Source organism: Salmo salar, chromosome 09, assembly GCF_965601325.2.
Source record: "Salmo salar chromosome 09, fSalSal1, whole genome shotgun sequence".
In the NCBI taxonomy this organism is placed as follows: Eukaryota; Metazoa; Chordata; class Actinopteri; order Salmoniformes; family Salmonidae; genus Salmo; species Salmo salar.
In genome coordinates, this window is record NC_138299.1 from 26,328,367 (window position 1) to 26,350,699 (window position 22,333).

The window sequence follows — 22,333 nt, forward strand, 5'->3', positions numbered from 1 at the left end:
TTCTCTGAGTAACAGTCTGTTTCATCTACAATCAAAGAGTGAGGTTTACAGTCCCTCACAAAGAGAAAGAGAGCAATGGAGAACATCTTCTCCTCCCAGCCTAGAACGGCTGCCATTTCTCTGCCTTTTTTGGTCCGGAGCCACCGGCCATCCAGCAATGATGATAATAACAGACCATAGTTAAAGAAAACGTCACAAGCAGAGGGCAGTAGGAAGAACAGTAAGGCGTTTATTTAGCCTTGTTACAGCATCCCCCCCAGCTGAGACAAAACACAATTTCTCCCACCATTCTACAAATGTAAAAATTGCAACAACCAAAAATTGTCCTCCAAAGAGAGAAACTGGGTAACAATGGGGGATAAGATACTATTATTTCAATCCTGAATGATGCAAGAACATATCAGTAGCATGCTTAGAGCGATTGTACATGACAGATTAAGAGTGAACCTCTGACATCTCTTCACAGCCCTGTGAAGAGACCCTCAGCAATCAGCAGCCTATTTATAGAATCCCACTTAGCCTGCTCTTCCCTCCCTCTGTTAGTGTGTGTTAGGGATGTGTGGGTTTGTGTGTATACATTCAAAGTCTACGAAAGACTGGAAATAGCCTAAAACAGCAGCAATTTCTCAATCATGTCTCTCTCCAAAAGGATGTCAGCTGTCGACTGAAATGTAGAGTTTTAGCTGAGCAGTGGAGAGGAAGGGAAAGTACAGTAAATCAGTCTGAGCAGGTTTTCCACCCGGGTCAGGTTATGTCCCAAGTCATCAGCACTGCATTTAGACCTTGTGGAGTTCCCCAGCCATAGCCTCCTAGACAACAGTCTCTGCCCACTCCAACCTCCAGCAGTCAGTCCTCTACACAGAGGGTTTGGTGGCGAAGGTAAGGTAGCCAGTGTGCCCTGCCATGTCCCTGGGCGGCGTGGTTGTCTTACAGAGAACGGAAGCATTGCTAGGGACTGGGGTGTCAGTCGGGGTCTCCAAGGGCTGGTCGGACCCAAAGTCCGGCAAAGGGAGTGTGATGGAGCGCACGTCATGCACCCTCAGCAGAACCTCTAGAGTGCTGATCTCCTGGAAACCCTCATCAGCCAGCGCCTCAACCGTCTTCTGCACCTGCTCAATACACGGGGAGAAGGAGCACACACGCCCCCCTGCAGAGAGAGAGAGGTGGGGATAGGAGGAGATGACAGGATGGAGACAGAGAGAGAGGTGGGGATAGGAGGAGATGACAGGATGGAGACAGAGAAAGAGAGAGAGAGAGAGGAGGAGATGACAGGATAGAGACAGAGAGAGACAGAGAGAGACAGGTGGGGATAGGAGGAGATGACAGGATGGAGACAGAGAGAGGACACATAAGCAGAGCAAACATGAGTCAGTTATTCCAATCTCACACACTACTTTTGGCAGTATCTATGTAAACTTCCAGAGCTTGGTTTATTCATCCCTAATGGAGATTTTGGACACTCCTCTAGCCACCTTTAAGAGGCATATTGTGATTCAGAAGACAGGTTTAGACAGACTCGGCTGGTGAATTGGATTCCAAGCTGACATCAAACACGTCAAGAGATTTACAAAGCCAAAGATATTTAGACATCCACAACAATGAGATATTGGCCAAATCATAAACATCTTATTGTTCTTGTGTGTTATGTTGAACACCGAAGAAGCAAGTCAACCATTTTAAAAGCAAGGAGGAAAATGCTATACACATGACCAGTGTTTAGTTTAAAGAAGAGCACATTGAAATGTTCCACTGGTTGCCCAAGTCATTGTAGTTGCTATGGTGATGACCCTTGTTTGAGAGAAGCAGAAGAGGTGGAGCTAGTGGTGACCAGGTTGTCGACAACACAAATCCAGAAAGTGTGTGAGAGCTATTGTTCAAGGCGTTGGACAACTAGCTAGTCAAAACATCTGAGACAGCCTTACATTCTGACCAAGGCTGCCTGGCCTCAGAATGCAAGGCTGTCTCAGATGTTTTGACTAGCTAGTTGTCCAACGCCTTGAACAATAGCTCTCACACACTTTCTGGATTTGTGTTGTCGACAACCTGGTCACCACTAGCTCCACCTCTTCTGCTTCTCTCAATCAACCACTGGTCAACAAGGGTCATCACCATAGCAACACAAACATAATTTCAAAGTGCATTAAATAAGAGAAAATAAATATCTATATTTATTTTTTATCTCATAAAAGTCTTCAAGGAAGGGTAGGCCAGCCGATAAAGATGAGTCAAAGGTGCAATATGCAGAAACTGCTCCACCAACTCCACCAATTCCTGGCTGCTATAATTCTAACAGTTCACCTAATTTCAGTTTATGTGACAAAATAAGCACCCAGAGTGTAGAGAATCATTGTACCATCTAAACCGCTGTGATAAGACATTTTATTTTCAGCTGGTGTACAAAACCGAAAGTAAGACGTAAAAACTAAAGCTGGGAACGGGAAACATAGAAATGGAGCACAAAAAACAAATGTACTGCTTCTTAGACTTCGCAGCTTTAAGGCCTGCTTTAAAAGCCCCAACAGTCTGAGCAGCCCTAAGATTGTCAGGAATTGTCAAGTGCCCTCATCGTAATACAGGGACGTTGTGTGTGTTCTGTGTGGCCAGACCTAATAAGGATAACAGAGGGTTGTGTAAGGACAGATGGAGTAAAGCGGTTGGAGCAGGACTAGGACAGGTAGAATGGGAGAGGGACAGCCCTGCCACTCATTAGTGTAGTTTACCAGGATCACAGCAGATCCACTTAACCCAGGATCATCGTCTCCTCCTCCCGCTCTCTAGTCTCCCTCCACCTCCTCCTCCTCCTCTCTGGCCAAAACCTGGACGTGCAACACTCAGGCTCCAGGGAGGAGATTGTGTGTGAGCGCATGTTTTGCTTCTATGGTGGCAAGAAATCAGTCACAGGACCAGTGTTGTAACACACATATCTGAAAGATGAATCAGAATGTAATACAAGTGGGTAGAATCAAACACACAAGACTATGCATGTGTTTCCACTGGGCTAAAGTATCCAGAGAAACAGCCTACACACATCATTAACTAACATCCAAGAATGTGTGCAAACTGCAAAGGATCTCCCTCTCTCTGCGAAACACAAGCCCCATAGAACCACAGCAGGGTATGAGAGCAGCTGACCAAAATATCTTCATAAACCTTGACAGACTGAGTAAAGAATGTTGTCTAAATCACAGACCTATTACAGAAGCCAAAATCTCACTGGGAGAAGAATTTATTGTTAAATCTACAAAGTGAGGTGGCCTTTTAGCCAAACGAGTCCAGCAAGCAACACATGCAGACATTTACTAGTATGTGCCAAGCACACACACACACCAAAGTCAAAGTAAGATATGCCTTACAAAAACTAGTGGCCGTGTCCGAATACCCGTACTTGCAATACAAATAGCAGGCATTTTGGATATGCGAAAAAATACATGTTTATGGTATGGGAAATTCTGAAACTGTAGTATGCTTTAAATGCCAGGATGTCATACTCATTTAGGCTTTTCATCTGTTATAGTAGAATTCGCTAAACACTATTGAGGAAGAGAATTGTCTTTCCAGACCCATGTGTGCCTGACCAGCTGAGGGGTCACACTGTACCAAAAATAAACGAATGGCGGGAATCAACGCAATTGTGCATTAAAACCCAAACCGGCTGCGCGCACCATCGTGCATACATTTATTTTGTCCCCCGACACCAAACGCGATCACGACACGCAGGTTAAAATATCAAAACAAACTCTGAACCAATTATATTAATTTGGGGACAGGTCGAAAAGCATTAAACATTTATGGCAATTTAGCTTGCTGTTCCTAGTTAATTTGTCCCGGGATATAAACATTAGGTTGTTTAGGTCCTCTACTCCGACAATTAATCCACACATAAAACGGTCAACCGAATCGTTTCTCGTCATCTCTCCTCCTTCCAGGCTTTTTCATCTTTGAACTTATATGGTGATGGCATCTACACTTTCATAGTATTACCAAACAACCGGCAAAACAGTTGGTATTTCAATCACCCACTGGGTATAACCAATGAGATGGCACGTGGGTGCCTGCTTCTATAAACCAATGAGGAGATGGGAGAGGCAGGACTTGCAGCGCGATCTGCGTCAGAAATAGAAAGGACTTATATTTTAGCCCTTGGCAACGCAGACGCTCGTTGACGCGCGCGAGCAGTGTGGGTGCAATAATTGAGTAACAGATTTCGAAAATTATTTTGCATCGCTCACGTCGCAGTCAGGGTATAAGATGACGTACTCTCAGTAGGATGAGCCTAGTATGCTGATATTCCTTGCTTACTGCATTCGATTTTACTAAACAGTATGTTCTAAATGGTATGTAGTACGATTAGTACAGTACGCCATTTAAGCGAAATTTCGGACACAGCCAATGTCTAGTGTTGGAAACTTGGGATCTCTCAGATAACAAACGTTCCATTGACAAATAGGAGCAGCACTTCTCTCTGGAAAGCTCAAAAACACAGCCCCAATCGGCCCCATGTCTTTGGCAAACAGAGGGGGTGTGTGGGGGGCAGGAGGGTTTGTGCCAGGATCTAGGGTCCTCTGAGCACAGCTTCTCTAAATAAAAGGTGCAGGCCACTGGCCAAATAATGAAAAGAATTAGAGAGAAAAAAAAGGCAGCCATTTCCTCTGCTCCATGCTCCACATTCTTCCCCTTACCCTGATTCTCAGATACTACAGACCAAATCTAAAGCAGGGAAAAGAAAATGTACGGACATCTCCTTTATTAGTGGTTACACAAGGACTGGACAGGAGCATGTGAAGCTCACATGGGCGGTATAATTGACTGGTCAAATGCTAGATGCCCTTGGCTGAAGCATGGAGAGAGACGGCTCCATAGTGTCCAGTCCTCTAGAGGAGTGTGAGAGAGAGACTGGGACTCCAGTCTTAACAGCCCTGAACAGAGGGAACAAAATTGTGCCTTGCCTAAAGGAGACTCACGCCACCTCCCTGCAGCACATAACCCTGTATGGTCATGAGACTGATTCTACATCCAGATATCTGTCTGTTTGCTTGTGGCTCTGTGTGTGTGTAAGGGGGAGTCAGATAGCTAGAGAGAGGAAAACGCAGACGTGAAACCATAGAAGGGAGGACTGAAACGTCTACCACGGGAGAGAAGGTAGGAAAGGGTGCTTGAGTCTCTCTGCACCGTTACTAGTCCATGTCCCACATTCGATCTGTTTATGCACCTTGGGATTAAACAAATATGTTATAAAGCTGTTTATAAACCAGTGATCCCAAGTAAGTGACTGTACTAGCCTAGGGCACTATGTGAATACTTCATAACCTTGTGATGTATTCTACCCATGTCCCACCTTTAGCCTATACAGTCACGCACGCACACATACTGACCACCCCACTAAGCTGCCAACCTGCCCAGGCTTGTCCCCACTGTACATGGGTCCTGATCTCCATGGAGACCACTGCATGCTCTTTAGTCAGGTCACGTTATTCTGCATCCGTGTGACAAGGAAGTAACAGAGAGGAACAAGCGTGAGCTGAGCCAAGGGCACATTTAATGAGAGCTCTGCTGACCCGGATCAATATTCAATATGGCACTGAGTGTACTACATTGCACAGCCAGAGAACAAAGGCTGGCTAGGATTCATGAGTGGACAAGCCAAAGTCATGTTCTCTGGACCAAGTTCCTGGCTGCTTCTACACACGCACACCCCTTCTTACCCTGCCTCTTCATGGTGTTCCTGGCATGTTTGACGGCCTCCCAAGGGGAGGGGATGTCCAGGAAGACAGCGTCTGCAACCCCCGTCACTCCAAAGCCCTCCTTGCAGACGTCCTGGTTGCGGACGGTGACCAGGTGGCCTACGCGGTGCTCCCTGAACTCCTCAGCCGCCTTCTCAGCACGCTGCTGGTGGAACTCCACAGTGTGTAGGTGACCAGTAGGCGCGATGGTGCGCAGGATGGCGTGGGACAGAGAGCCGCTGCCCGTGCCTACAAACAAAACATACAGGGAATGGGTTATGAGACTAGTAGCAGTGGTGGTGTCATGAATCAGGGTTTCCCAAACTCAGTCCTGGCCCCCCCTGGGGGCACGTTTTGTTTTTTGCCCTAGCACTACACAGCTGACTCAAATGACCAACTCCTCATCAAGCTTTGATTATTTGAATCCGCTATGTAGTGCTAGGGCAAAAGGCCAGGACTGAGTTTGGGAAATCCTGTTATAGATGACTGGGGCATTCACAACAACTGAGAAGATGTAGAAAACAGATCAATACAGAAGTGCTTCCATTTTTATGTCATTATACTCAATCAACGTGTCTGATGTACAGTAGTACAGTTGTGCAAGCATCTAAAGTGTAATCAAACCTTGGAGTGTCATATGACCACAACAATAACTGCAGTTGTGTCTGATCGCATCTGAAGTGATCATGTGACAAGGCAGGGGAACATGGCGATGGGCTACAGTGCCCCTTCCTCCTCCCGCTCCTGACATTGCGTCACTGCTGCTTTTGTTCTCATGGCAACAATGGGGGCAATGTTTACCCCACAGCGGCACATTGACTTGCTAACGCCACACCAGTCGACTAACCGGATGACTGACAGAGCCAGGGGCACAGCAGAGGGGTTGAGAGCTGTACTACTACTAGTCTCTCTCCTGGACCTTCAACTGGATGACAAGTGTCTGGTCTAAACAACAACTGTATATGAAGGGTCTAAAGGAAAGGATACTACTAATTTTAGTATGATGCAGTGTGTGTGGGTAGTGCTGCTGTGTATGGGTGGTGCTACTGCATGGTAAACCATTTCCAAGACTTTGAAAACTGAACAAAAATATAAAAACACAACATGCAACAATTTCAAATTTCACTGAGTTACAGTTCCTATAAGGAAATCAGTCAATTGAATTAAATAAGTTAGGTCCTAACCTATGGATTTCACATAACTGGGAATAAAGATATGCATCTGTTGGTCACAAAAAACTTTTTTTATTTTTTAAAGGAGGGGTGTGGATCAGAAAACCAGTCAGTATCTGGTGTGACCACCATTTGCCTCATGCAGCGCAACACATCTCCTTGGCATAGAGTTGATCAGGCTGTTGATTGTGGCCTGTGGAATGTTGTCCCACTCCTCTTCAATGGCTGGGGAAGTTGCTGGACATTGGCGGAAACTGGAACACGCTGTCGTCCACGATAATCAGAGCGTTCCAAACTTGCTCAATGGGTGACATGCCTGGTGAGCATGTAGGCCATGGAAAAACTGGGATATTTTCAGCTTCCAGGAATTGTGTACAGATCTGTACGTTATCATGCTGAAACATGTGGTGATGGCGGCGGATGAATGGCATGACAATGGGATCTTGTCACGTATCTATGTGCATTCAAATTGCCATCGATAAAATGCAATCGTCTTTAATGTCCGTAGTTTACAGTGCATTCAGAAAGTATTCAGACCCCTTGACTTTGTCCACATTTTGTTACGTAACAGCCTTATTCTAAAATGTATTCCTTCATCAATGTACACACAATACCCCATAATGACAAAGTGAAAACAGGTTTAGACATTTTTGCAAATGTATTTAAAAAAATGTACATAAGTATTCAGACTCTTTGATATGAGACTCGAAATTGAGCTCAGGTGCATCCTGTTTCCATTGATCATCCTTGAGATGTTTCCACAACTTGATTGAAGTCCACCTGTGGTAAATTCAATTAGTTGGACATGATTTGGAAAGGCACACACCTGTCTATATAAAGGTCTCACAGTTGACAGTGCATGTCAGAGCAAAGACCAAGCCATGAGGTCGAAGGAATTGTCCATAGAGCTTCGAGACAGGATTGTGTCGAGGCACAGATCTGAGGAAGGGTACCAAAAACTGTCTACAGAATTGAAGGTCCCCAAGAACACAGTGGCCTCCATCATTCTTAAATGGAAGAAATTTGGAACCACCAAGACTCTAGAGCTGGCCACCTGGCCAAACTGAACAATCTGGGGAGAACGGCCTTGGTCAGGGAGGTGACCAAGAAACCAATGGTCACTGACAGAGCTCCAAAGTTCCTCTGTGGAGATGGGAGAACCTTTCAGAAGGACAACCATCTCTGCAGCACTCCACCAATTAGGCCTTTATGGTAGAGTGGCCAGATGGAAGTCACTCCTCAGTAAAAGGCACATGACAGCCCGCTTGGAATTTGCCAAAAGGCACCAAAAGGAAACTCAGACCACGAGAAACAAGATTCTCTGGTCTGATGAAACCAAGATCAAACTCTTTGGCTTAAAAGCCAAGCGTCACATCTGGAAAAAAAAACTTGCCACCATCCGTTGCAGCATCATGCTGTGGAGATGTTTTCAGCGGCAAGAACTGGGAGACTTGTCAGGATCGAGGGAAAGATGAAGAGCAAAGTACAGAGAGATCTTTGATGAAAACCTGCTGCAGAGCACTCAGAACCTCAGAGTGGGGTGAAGGTTCACCTTCCAACAGGACAACAACCCTAAGTACACAGCCAAGACAACGCAGGAGTGGCTTCAGGACAAGTCTCTGAATGTCCTCGAGTGGCCCAGCCCGAGCCCAGACTTGAACCCGATCAAACATCTCTGGAGAGACCTGAAAATAGCTGTGCAGCAACACTCCCCATCCAACCTAACAGAGCTTGAGAGGATCTGCAGAAAAGAATGGGAGAAACTCCCCAAATACTGGTGTGCCAAGCTTGTAGCGTCATACCCAAGAAGACTCGAAGCTGTAATCGCTGCCAAAGGTGCTTTAACAAAGTAAAGCAACAAAAAAAAATCTATAAAACTGTTTTTGCTTTGTCATTATGGGGTATTGTATGTAGATTGATAAGGGGAAAAAACATTTTTCCAAAAATGTAGAATAAGGCTGCAACATAAAATGTGTCAAGGGGTCTGAATACTTTCCGATTGCACTGTATGCCTGCCCATACCATAACCCCACCATGAGGCACTCGGTTCAATATGTAAAAGGACATTGGAGGCAACTTATGGTAGAGAAATGAACATTCAATTATCTGGCAACTGCTCCGGTGGACATTCCTTTAATCAGCATGCTAATTGCACGCTCTCTCAAAACTTGAGACATCTGTGGCTTGTGTTGTGTGACAAAACTGCACATTTTAGTGGCCTTTTATGGTCCCGGGCACAAGGTTCACCTGTGTAATGATTAGAGGTCGACCGATGATTTTTCAACGACGATACCGATTATTGGAGGGCCAAAAAAGCCGATACCGATTAATCGGCCGATTATTATGCTTTTTTTCCCGTACACACACACACACACACACACACACACACACACACACACACACACACACACACACACACACACACACACACACACACACACACACACACACACACACACACACACACACACACACACACACACACACACACACACACACACACACACCTCTGAAGTGACAACGATACTGAAGAGTCTGCTTAGGAGACAAATACTCTCAACTGTTTGAATAATAGAGTTTAAGTTACCTGTGATGAATGCTGAAAACAAAAACGAATTTCTATATGCAGGAAATCCTATTTTAATAATGGGCATGGTAAGAATTGACTACCAAAGTGCGAGTCATAATTCCCATGACACCTTCTAGCAAAATCTGAAAAGAGGTTCCTTCATTTATTCCATAGGATATTTTTAGATTAACTTAAAATAAGGTCTGTGTTTGGTTTAGGCTTACACCACCTTGCCAATTTTATAACTGTGTAGATATCCATAGGATATAACTCTGATCAATATAAACAAAGATACTTTTTTTTGTAGAGTGGATTTATCAAAATATGTTGACAAACGTTACCTAGTGAGATTTAGACGGGTATCAAAACGCCGAGGCGGTTTAAGCACAAAACACAGACCTTATTTGAAGTAGATCAAGACATTCTCTATGGAAGACATGAACGGTAAAATAACGAAGGAACCCCTTTCAAGTTCAGCCGTAAGTTATTACAGGAATTATGACGCGTCGACTATTTCTCTCTAAACCATATACCTTTGACTATTACGAGCCTGCTGCTGCCTACCACCGCTCAGTCAGACAGGTCTATCAAATATCAAATCATAGACTTAACTATAATATAATAAACCTTAGGTCATTAATATGGTCAAATCCGGAAACTATCACCTCGAAAACATTATTCTTTCAGTGACATACGGAACCGTTCCGTATTTTATCTAACGGGTGGCATCCATAAGTCTAAATATTCCTGTTACGTCGCACAACCTACAATGTTATTTCATAGTTCCGTAAAATTCTGGCAAATTAGTTCGCAACGAGCCAGATTCTGTATACCCTGATTCTGCGTGCAATGAACGCAAGAGAAGTGACACAATTTCACCTGGTTAATATTGCCAGCTAACCTGGATTTCTTTTAGCTAAATATGCAGGTTTAAAAATATATAGTTCTATGTATTGATTTTAAAACCTGTTGGGGCTAGGGGGCAGTATTGAGAATTTTGAAAAAAACATGTGCCCATTTTTAACTGCCTCCTACACCAACTCAGAAGCTAGAATATGCATATTATTGTTCAGGTTTGGATAGAAAACACTCTGAATTTTCTAAAACTGTTTGAATGGTGTCTGTAAGTATAACAGAACTCATATGGCAGTCAAAACCCTGAGACAAATTCTGACAGGAAGTGGATACCTGATGGGTTGAATTACCTTTAAGCCTATGCCATTGAAACACACAGGGGCTTATTCATCTTTGAGCACTTCCTATGGCTTCCACTAGATGTCACCAGTCTTTACAAAGTGTTTTGAGTCTTATACTGTGAGATCTGACCGAACAAGAGCCTTGGAACGGTGGTGGCCGATTAGACTCTGGCGCGCGAGTTCATGTTGGGTACTCTCGTTCCAATACGTTTTAAAAGAGAATGCAATCGTCCGCCTTGAATATTATTCATGTTCTGGTTAAAAAAGGCACTAATGATTTATGCTATACAACATTTGACATGTTTGAACGAACGTAAATATATCGTTTATGAAGACAAGTCCGGCGGGCATAGATCATGTGCTAACAACACGGAGCTTTTTGGACATAAATTATGAGCTTTTTCGAACAAAACTACATTTGTTATGGACCTGGGATTCCTGGAAGTGACATCTGACGAAGAGAATCAAAGGTAATGGATTATTTACATAGTATTTTCGATCTCTCCAACATGGCGGTTAGTCTGTATCGCAAAGCGTATTTTTCTGGGCGCAGTGCTCAGATTATTGCAAAGTGTGATTTCCCAGTAAGGTTATTTTTAAATCTGGCAATCCGTTTGCGTTCAAGAGATGTAAATCTATAATTCTTTGAATGACAATATAATATTTTACCAATGTTTTCGAATAGTAATTATTTAATTTGTTGTGCTGATTGACTGGCGGTTATTGGAGGGAAACGATTTCCTCAACATCAACGCCATAGTAAAACGCTGTTTTTGGATATAAATATGAACTTGATAGAACAAAAAATGCATGTATTGTCTAACATAATGTCCTAGGAGTGTCATCTGATGGAGATTGTCAAAGGTTAGTGCATAATTTTAGCTGGTTTTCTGCTTTTGGTGACGCCTGTCTTTGAATTGACAAAACATTACACACAGCTATTGTCAATGTACTCTCCTAACATAATCTAACTTTATGCTTTCGCCGTAAAGCCTTTTTGAAATCGGACAATGTGGTTAGATTAAGGAGATGTTTATCTTTCAAAGGGTGTAAGATAGTTGTATGTTTGAGAAATTTGAATTATGACATTTAATTGTTTTCAAATTTGGCGCTCTTGATATTTCACCTGTTGTTGATAGGGTGTACCAGGGGTGGAACGCTTGCGTCCCACATAGCCCATAGAGGTTAAGAAAGGCATTGATGTTTATGCTTGGGTACAGTCGTGCAACGATTGTGCTTTTTTTCCGCAAATGCGCTTTTGTTAAATCATCTCACGTTTGGCGAAGTCGGCTATCTTTGTTAGGAAGAAATAGTCTTCACAGTTCGCAACGAGCCAAGCGGCCCAAACTGCTGCATATACCCTGACTCTGTTTGCAAGAGAAGTGACACATTTTCCCTAGTTAAAAGAAATTCATGTTAGCAGGCAATATTAACTAAATATGCAGGTTTAAAAATATATACTTGTGTATTGATTTTAAGAAAGACATTGATGTTTATGGTTAGGTACACGTCGTAGCAAAGACAGTCCTTTTTCGCGAATGCGCAGCACATCGATTATATGCAAAGCAGGACAGGCTAGATAAACTAGTAATATCGTCAACCATGTGTAGTTAACTAGTGTTTATGATTGATTGATTGTTTTTTTTTTAAGATAAGTTTAATGCTAGCTAGCAACTTACCTTGGCAACATAAAGCAGGAGGTTAGAGCGTTGGGCTAGTTAACGTAAGGTTGCATCCCCAAGCAGACAAGGTAAAAATCTGTCGTTCTGCCCCTGAACAAGGCAGTTAACCCACCGTTTCTAGGCCGTCACTGAAAATAAGAATGTGTTCTTTAACTGACTTGCCTAGTTAAATAAAGGTAAAAAAATAAATAAAAAAAGGTTAGTAAAAACTAAATAATAAAAAAAAATATCGGCAAATCGGTGGCCAAAAATACCGATTGTTATGAAAACTTGAAATCGCCCCTAATTAATCGGCTATTCCGATTAATCGGTCGACCTCTAGTAATGATCATGCTGTTTAATCAGCTTCTTGATATGCCACGCCTGTCAGGTGGATGGATTATCTTGGCAAAGGAGAAATACTCACTAACAGGGATGTAAACTAATTTGTGCACAAAATTTGAGAGAAATAAGCTTTTCTTCTATATGGAACATTTTTGGGAACTTTTATTTCAGCTCATGAAACCAACACTTTATGTGTTGTGTTTATGTTTTTGTTCAGTGTAGTTTACTGCCTAATTCGCAAATATCTAAAACATCTAGTCACCTTCCATGGTACTACCAAGCAGGAACATTCCTTACAAAGTACATGTGAAGGCCTATTTGTTCTGCAAATTGTAAGCATGGCGTGCACTGAGGACATGCCATTTCCATCTTCCACTGGTTACAAGAGCTTATTCAGAATCTGAGAGTGACCTTGTTAATTTAATAAGCCTGCCATGTGAGAGCCAAAGACAAAGACTGAATGAGAGCGAAATGTGCAAGACCGAGGGATAGAGCGCCATCTGCGAGTATGGTTTGCTGATGTGTGAACTTGACTGTCCAGGCACTTGTCATCTCCCGTCTTGACTACTGCAACTCGCTGTTGGCTGGGCTCCCTGCTTGTGCCATCAACCCCCTGCAACTTATCCAGAACACAGCAGCCAGCCTGGTTTTCAACCTTCTCAAGTTCTCCCATGTCACCCCACTCCTCTGCACACGCCTCTGACTTCCAGTCAAAGCTCGCATCCACTACAAGAGTATCTGCTAAATGACTAAAATGTAAATGTAAGAGACATTGCACATTTCTGCTGCCTGAGGAGGATGAGCGGCAGGACAAGAGCCCAAAGTCTCTCCCCATCTCACAAAACGGCCATTAGCACTGCACTCAGCCCATGCCCACCACGAGGGTGCCACCTGATTGGATAACAAGGCGGCCGCATTTGGTATGTTCTTCAGAGGCTCTGAGCAGTGAGCACCCATTAGCTTTCCCATAAAGCCAGCGTTGATGAAAACAGCCCTGACCTGGGACTCCTATCAAAAGTTCTAATCTATTCCTGGCAGCAGGATGGAGCCTGGTCAGCGAAGAAATGAAACAATGACATGTGAAGGAGCAGAACATGAGACCTTCTGCTGGGGCTAGAATGGCGACCTTCAGCGCAATCTAGATGACTCCTCTATGTGACTGTGCATTTCCCCTACAACACATGCTGTACTCAGAACAGCCAACTGATAATCACTGCCTGTTTACATAGCTCATTCACAAAGTCACTCAGGACACAAAATATAAGTCACCCCTGAGATTGGACAAGTAATCGCTTAGATAGGCTTATTGTCGTCACCCAGTGTTCATGTATCAGCAGGTAATAAAGTAGATTTGACATATAGTCAGTTGATAAGCTTCCAGTCTTGTCAGCCATTATAATCAACATTTAGGAATAACATCTGACCAGACATCCAATAAGTATTTATTTTCTACAGAGTGAAACATGGTTTCAATGTCAAAAACATAATGAACTCTAATGTGAGAGGGCAGGTGATCCTCAGGTTGGTACATTAGGGGTCTTTCATCACTCAATTAGGCTACGTTACACAAGTTCAAAACCAACCAACAAAAATGACTCGGCATGCAATGGTGCATTGTAGTAATGCCTTAGCTTTTTTGCTCCCTGTGTATATGTTTTGGAGCCAGACCTTTTTCAAAGCAAAGTAAACACCCACATGAAGAGGCTAATAAATGTGACAACACTGCAGACATGTTGCAGCTACCCATTATGTCAGGGGCTGACCAAGCAGTTTTGTTCATCGATACGCCATCTGGGAATTCGCACACGTTTACTGGTGTTCCATCTATAATCCATGAACCGGGAAGGAAGGAACAGCACAGCAGTTAAACATGATGAAGCACTGCAGCAAAGCAGCCATCTGCCCCCAGACCCTCCAAGCCAGACACGTACACAGCCCAGGCTGCGTCAACATCCATTAACCACCCACACAATCACTTTACTTCTGCATTGAATTCAACCAGTTCACACTCCTTACTCAGGGAAGACTTCTGTGGGGTTCCATCTCAAGTCTAGTTCAGGTCAGGTTATTGTCATAAATAACTGACCACTTAACTGAATAGGTTAATAATGGGATGTAAAACCACAACATTCATTTCTCTCTGCTTTAAAAAGAGCATCATTTCAATAGGCCTCATTGTAAATGTGATGCTGTGAACCAATGAAAACAGACGTCTTTTTTCAACTCTTGATAATCGTGACAACTTGGTGTGCATCAAAAGCCAAGTGTGGTGTTGTCCCAACCACTTCCCTCGGCGCTTGAGCGGGAGCTTTCACTTACCAACCTCCGTTCGAAGAATAATTGGCGTCACATTTATCCTTTTGTTTTTGAGTGGCTTACCACTAGTCTATCACAAATACTTCCTCCAGATCTTTTCTCATTATCTGTGTCCATCTCTTACAGGGAAGATGAAACATGTAATATTTCTACTTTATGAGTATGTTAAGCAATTATTCAGTGCAATGGGTGAAGTTATGGAAAGATTAAAATGACTCATGTCCTCAGATAAAGTAGCTTACATAAAGTTGGAAAACAGCTGGTTTTGTCCCTCTCACCTGATTCACAGACGACAGAGCCAGGCTTGAGCTCCAGCATCATGGTGATGTTGGCAATGTCTGTTGTGTAGAGGATCTGGGTGCGGTGGGGCAGGTTGAGGGTCCACAACTCAGGGGTGGGGTGCAGCACATAGACCCAGCCACCTTTGCTGCAGGTGACCTTGGTGCCAAAGCGCTGGCCTATCAGGTCTTTGGAGTGGCGGATGACTCCGTAGCGTGTTTGTGTTTGGGCACCCTGCTGCACCTTGACCGGCATCATCGAGTCATGACCCAGGAAGATAATTGCAACATCGCCCTCCTGGATAAACTCTGAATACTCTACAAAACTCATGGCCGGCCTTGTTTGACTCCTATCACGGGAGTCTATAAGAGGGAACCAAAGTGAAGAGTTTCAGGTGTTTTCACTGCAAAGAAATGAAGTCAAAAGGAGTGGAAACTAGTGAACATTTCCCCTATGACAACCAGAACATCCTTTTCACAAATTAATACAAATACAAGTTTGATCTATGTATTGGGTGACATTAGCTGATATCAGACCTGCCTCTTCTTTCACCTAAACTATGCGAGTTGAAAATGTACTTTTAAAAATGGGCAAATGTGGTCTGTCAAATATGATCAAAATCCATCCAAAATGGGTTTGTTTACTTTCATACTCATTCGAAAGCTCATTTTTACTTTTAGATGTGTGTGTATTGTTAGATACTACTGCACTGTTGGAGCTAGGAACACAAGCATTTCGCTACACCAGCAATAACTAAATATTTTTTTTATGTGACCAATGCGATTTGATGTGCGTACACTGTATCGGCGTTTGTTATTTGTTTTGAAAGCAAGTATGATTTAATAATTCTAAACTGTTTATTGTCGAATAAGAACAGTGGAGAGACACTTCAGTGTGACTGGCGGACAATAATATGGAGAAACTAAGTGGAAAGTCGTTTGTGAATTTTTAAATACATAACGTTAGTTATGATACTTTTGCAGCTAACGTTAGCTCGCTAGTAAGTGAACATATCAATCTAGGAAGCTACTGTAGCTAGCTAACGTTAGATAAATTACATTTTAAACCGTTAGCTAGCGAACTAACGTTAGTCAATGTAGCTAACGTTAAACTATCGTTAATAACTTAGTTGGTTAACTCGCCAACAACAAATATACCTAGCTAATCTTGATTTTGCAAGTCCGCTATTCGGCAACTTCACTGTGGAAAACGTATCTCAATGGTTAACTAGCTCGCTACGTTAGTTAGCTACCTATGGAAAAACGGTTGGACGCAAAATCGGACCCCATTCGTTAGTCAATGAACAGTCACGGCGAAAAACACTAGCGAGCAAACTTTGACATACCTTATCAAATGTAGCTAGGTACTTGAAACTATAAAAGCAAAATTGAATTAGATGTGCGAAGTGACTTCTAGCTATGTTGAGAGGTTGATGATCAGTTAGGACTTGTTACTTGCTGTTCAAATGCTGCAGAGCTCACGTGTGGATTTGTAATCAGACTGACCAGACGAGGCTCCTGTTCACAAACATTTACACTATTCGCTTTCACAGTAATCATGAATCCTGCAATGAATGTGGCAGTTCAGATGATATATTAATCTATGTAAACGTGCAAATGCGGCGCTTTAAATTATTTTCAAACTGAGATGCGCAGGCGCCAGTTGATGACGTAAGGCATTTCTTAAAAAGGCAGAACATAATCTGCATTATTGCTTAATTATATGTGACTCCATACTATACTTTTTATGTATTTTTATTGTTGGATTTTTTTCTGTGTATGTTTGGTTGTTATGTTTGGGTTTGGGTGGGAGGGTATATGTGTATCTCCTATTTGGAACTAATACATATATGTGTGTAAAAAAGAAAAAGGCCGAACAATCAATTAACTGTAAATCATAATTTTTCACATGATGGTCCTACATTTGTTTATGAATCCCTAGGAATTGCAAACAGTTTTAGCAAAGAACAGTTATTTAGGCCCAGAGTCTATGGCTCTAGTTAGGCCAAAGAAGTTCATATAATTTAACATTGTGGAAAAAATCCCACATTTAAATTCAACTGTTGTTATATGATATCCGTAGCCAGGCTATACAATAAGAGAAAATGTGTAATAAGGGGCGCTATGTTGAAGCCACCGCACCACCATCTCAGCACTCCTCCCTACACCGTTGTAAAACATATTTGTTTTGGCCACATGTATTCTATTACAGACACCTTAATGCATACTTAAAATTGAGCTAAACAGAAAAATAACAAATACTAATATTTTCCTTAAAGTATTCATTTTTTAGATTACTAATGTTACTGTCCCCACTATAATTAAAAAAAAACTTAAATACGTGTAATTTTGTCCTTGAAACATTTAATTGAAATACTGTAGAATTCCATTCATTCCTGTGGAGGCCTGTGCCTACTGAGAAGTGCCAATATGGCTGACCGCTGGCTTCAAAACCTCTCAATGGCCAATACATAGCACCAGCAGCAATCCAGGGTAGATATAGGCTACATCATTGGTAAAGAAAGACCAAAGGAACATATGAAAACTGCAATCTCGTATAGCCTAATAATCGACAAATAGATGAATGGACTAGAAATACTGACCAATGGGAGTCGAGTTCGCCTACTATAAAGAACCATCTCCAAGAACATTTTCCACTTGTGAGCCAAATAACGTCAGTGATTGCTCGCCACGGTCGGAAAAATACGTCTCGTTGTGTCTTCCCCCTAGTAGTGACCAGCCTCGGCAGCAGGTAGGACCACTATTTATACTCGTTCAGTATGACATTCATTGATCAGAATGGCATAAGTCGTTTTAACCCAAAATCAGCTCATTGTGACTAAGCAAGTACTTGGTTTTTAACAGAGGCGACATTTTATTGGATATTTGTGGCCATCCATATATATTTTTCATATTCCGTGAACATTTCGATAAAATAGACAAAGAAAACAATTGTATAACGCCTGTAGCCGTGTTCGAGCGCGAGACCCCGTTATTTTGAATATCTTGCTTTGGTCTGTTACAATCTCGCATAGCCTACCGTACATTTTCTTCTTTCAGGGGCTGAGTGATTTGGATATGATTTCCAACATGATCACACGCATTTACCACTCCAGTCTAGAGCTCTATAAAATAGTTATTCGGATTGGAATGACGCTACTGCGTAATCTTTGGCATTTGACTGGAGTTCCATCACTCCACCTTTCTAGAGGAAAAAGTATAATTTTTCCTTTATCAACTGCCTGTCGACATCTGCCTATACTCGTCTGATTGTCGTTCAGTGCGGTGACTGCGGTCCGACATCGTTGGTGCGGTCGCTACTTTGCAGTGCGCATATTCAGCCTTGCACTCGCACGCACCTGATAAAAACCAAGTATTTGACTGAGTTATGTCGTAGGCCTATTTGTAGTATTTTCAAGATCATATTCACCAGTTTTTACGCCACTCCGTGTTGCGTCCAGGGATCAGCCATGCCGTTCGGAAACACCCACAACGCGCTAAAGATGAAGTACACTTCTAGTGAGGAGTACCCAGATCTCAGCCAGCACAATAATCATATGGCCAAGATCTTGACTCCTGCCATCTACGAGCGCCTGAGGAGCAAACAAACGCCCAGTGGTTTTACATTGGATGATGTCATTCAAACCGGGATTGATAACCCAGGTAAAGACCCAAGCAGCTTTCAACCATTAAGCCATCTGTTCTGCCTCTTAAATGTGCGTTTAGTGAGGGCATGCCATTTTGTTTTGCACGGTAACCTTGCCGATGGGTAATATAACCCTATGAAAGTATGTCTTCAAGTGGAATGTTGCAGGTATTCCATTGGCCAGCATCAGTACCAAACTCTTAAAGCACAATGGGGCATTGATTTGTTTTGGATAACCTGTTTATTTCTGCTGTTATCCAGCAGGGGTCAAGCATCACTTAGGAATAATGCTTATTGGTCAAGCATACCATAATAATAACTTAGCAATATGGAAATCATCATAGGTTGTCACTGCAATTAGTGATGATCTGGTGACTCCATATGAACTGAAATAGTATAGCCTAACCCTTTTTGAGGGGAAATAGTGTCCATACGCATTTTTAAGCATAGCAGGTGGCTTCCCCTTACCCTGTAGAATGTGTTTTGTTATTGTTCAGCAATGATAAAATGGCCAAATTGACCATCAAGAGGCTGTCTGTCACCTGAGGAGGAGTTCCCTGACCTAGGCCAGCACAACAACCACATGGCCAAGGTCTTGACCCAGAACATGTTCACCAAACTCAGAGACCGTGCCAGCGCCAACGGCTTCACCATAGATGGTGTCATACAGACGGGGGTTGATAATCCTGGTAAAACTAACCCATCTGGAGTCTGTCGACTCTGCCTGTATAGAGCTTGATGGAATGCTAAGTATTGAGTGAGGTTGTCACTGTTTAATCTGTCATGCTCTACAATTTGTTTCCTAATTGAATCCATCCCTGATTGATTTTTCTCCCCCCATTCCAGGCCATCCATTCATCATGACTGTGGGATGTGTGGCTGGAGATGAGGAGACATACGAGGTGTTCAAGGAGCTGCTGGACCCCATCATTGAGGACAGACATGGAGGATACAAGCCTACAGACAAGCACAAGACCGACCTCAACCCAAACAACCTGAAGGTACTGCCCTTTAAATGGGTCCCTGGTTGACAGTGGTCTGACACTCATGTTCAACAGTGTACACTGCAGGGAAGTTGACCAGTATTGATAAGTCACGGAGAATTCAGAACTCAACTTTGGTGTCTGTTTTCACAGGGTGGAGATGACCTGGACCCCAACTACGTCCTTAGCTCCCGGGTCCGAACAGGAAGGAGCATCCGGGGGTTCTGTCTGCCCCCACACTGCAGCCGTGGAGAGCGAAGGGGCGTTGAGAAAATGTCTGTTGAAGGTACTCACCTAAACCCACCCAAAGGGGGCTGGGGCTCTGAGTGGATGCCATTCTACAATGATGCCTGGTCCCTGATGCAACATTACTGCGTAAAGAGTCCCCTCTAGTGGTGAACTATGTGAATGTATTTCTACATCTGTTACTGACTGGAAAGGATCGCTTTAGACCAGGGGTGTCCGTCATTTTGCCTGGGTGCCGCATTTGGTTATATTTCCCAGCCTTCAACTTTTGGAAAAATTGGAATTTGATGCTCCCTGAATGTTGCGCTTTAATTTTGGTGAATATTAGCAAGCTGGACACAGTCAAGAAACTATGAATGAAGGTCCATTATCATTTCTACACTGTTTCGAATTTGGTTAGTTTTCCCCACCCGCAGGTGGTTTTAATCAGACCGCCCGTGGGCCGGATTGGACCCTATCGCTGGGGTCCAATGGTTGTAACGTGATCACCAGATTAGTGAAAGCCACGTAATGGAGTCTCATCCAGTAACCTCAGACAATGTATCTGACACATCTGCAGCTCTGGACTCCCTGTCCGGTGACCTGAAGGGGAAGTACTACGCCCTGAAAAATATGACAGATGCCGAGCAGCAGCAGCTGATTGATGACCACTTCCTGTTTGACAAGCCTGTGTCTCCTCTGCTGCTGGCCTCTGGCATGGCCCGGGACTGGCCCGATGGCAGGGGGATCTGGTAAGACAGGGATTTCCCATTCCCATACTTGATGACCTCAAAAGCATTACAATTTGGTTTTGTTCTTACTCACGGAAGTCATTCTTACTTTCTACCCTCTCCAACCTATTCAAGTAAATGACTGCCAAAATGATTAGGAAATGTAGTTACCCTCAAACTAGGTGTTCCTAAATCTCTGCTAAATTGAAGGGAGAAAGTTCATAATAGTTTATATGCTGGTGATGGCTTCATAAGCCACTGTCCATGACCTTGTCAGAGGATCATAGAACATTTATTTATTCTAATCTTCAAGGCACAATGATACCAAGACCTTCCTGGTTTGGGTCAACGAGGAGGACCACCTGCGTGTCATCTCCATGCAGAAGGGTGGCAACATGAAGGAGGTGTTCAACCGTTTCTGTACTGGCCTCACAAAGGTGAGAGGGAATATCTGAGGAATACATTCATGAGGCTTTAAGAATGAAATATGAATCATAATTTGCCATATTCATATGTGAAAACATGCTGGCAATGATCAATCGATGTTTGTATTCCTTTTCTTCTTAATTTGACCCCCAAATCTCTTTTCCTCAGATTGAAACCCTGTTCAAAGACAAGGGCACTTCATTCATGTGGAACGAGCACTTAGGCTACGTGCTCACCTGCCCATCCAACCTGGGAACAGGGCTGCGTGCTGGAGTCCACGTCAAGATCCCCAACATGAGCAAGCACGCCAAATTCGAGGAGGTTCTCAAGAGGCTAAGGCTTCAGAAACGTGGAACAGGTACAGAAAATGTTCAATTACTGAACCATACCTAATTTTGTTTGTTTGCTGTTCTGTTGCTCAGGGTAACTTACAAGCACATTAAGGCTGTAAAATGACCAACACTAGAAACAGTTCTAGCATTAAAGCTGGAATTCCTCTAAAAGGACTATTTTAGCTATGTTAAAGGAGGAAATATTCACCCATTTTGAATTGTATGTCCTCATATGATGCAAACCTCATCATTCCGGCTGTATTTCTGCCTGCTTGCACAGTGATGGCTCAGATACACATGGAAACATGAAATGACCCCAGGAATCGATAGAGCATTGCTCAGATGCACCAAAACGATACAATGTTCAAAATGGGTGAATCTTTCTTCAGTCCCTCTTCTGATGTCTCTATTTCAGGTGGAGTGGACACGGCAGCCGTGGGTGGCACCTTCGACATCTCCAATGCCGATCGCCTGGGCTTCTCCGAGGTGGAGCTGGTGCAGATGGTTGTGGATGGAGTCAAGCTGCTGGTTGAGATGGAGAAGAAGCTGGAGAAAGGCCAGTCTATCGACAACATCATGCCCTCCCAGAAGTGAAAACTCTTGTGATTGCTTCCCTTTGCCATCTGAATGAATGTGTCACACTATCCTGGAATGCACTTACTCTCTCACAAGGTCCTCTTTCATTGTGAGAGTGGATCTCAAAATAAAAAAACTGTTTCAATCCATGTTTGTT

The 22,333-nt window shown here is 43.2% G+C and overlaps 2 protein-coding genes across 5 annotated transcripts; one reads left to right on the forward strand and one right to left on the reverse strand.

Annotated features, from left to right (window-relative positions):
- Positions 1-209: 209 nt before the first annotated feature.
- trm61 (TRM61 protein) lies at positions 210-18,802 on the reverse strand. Of its 3 annotated transcripts, none has more exons than XM_014210587.3 (4): positions 18,688-18,802; positions 15,258-15,620; positions 5,703-5,969; positions 210-1,147 (listed from the first exon to the last, which is right to left on the reverse strand). In XM_014210587.3, exons 2-4 carry the CDS (start codon positions 15,586-15,588, stop codon positions 855-857), a joined length of 891 nt encoding a protein of 296 aa, XP_014066062.1. In that variant the 5' UTR covers positions 15,589-15,620; positions 18,688-18,802; the 3' UTR covers positions 210-854.
- On the forward strand, positions 17,914-22,325 carry kcrt (Creatine kinase, testis isozyme). Of its 2 annotated transcripts, NM_001140683.2 has the most exon segments (8): positions 17,914-18,009; positions 18,719-18,920; positions 19,750-19,904; positions 20,040-20,172; positions 20,692-20,863; positions 21,156-21,279; positions 21,437-21,626; positions 22,016-22,324. In NM_001140683.2, coding segments are annotated over 7 exon segments (1,146 nt in total). In that variant the 5' UTR covers positions 17,914-18,009; positions 18,719-18,727; the 3' UTR covers positions 22,195-22,324.
- Positions 22,326-22,333: the final 8 nt, after the last annotated feature.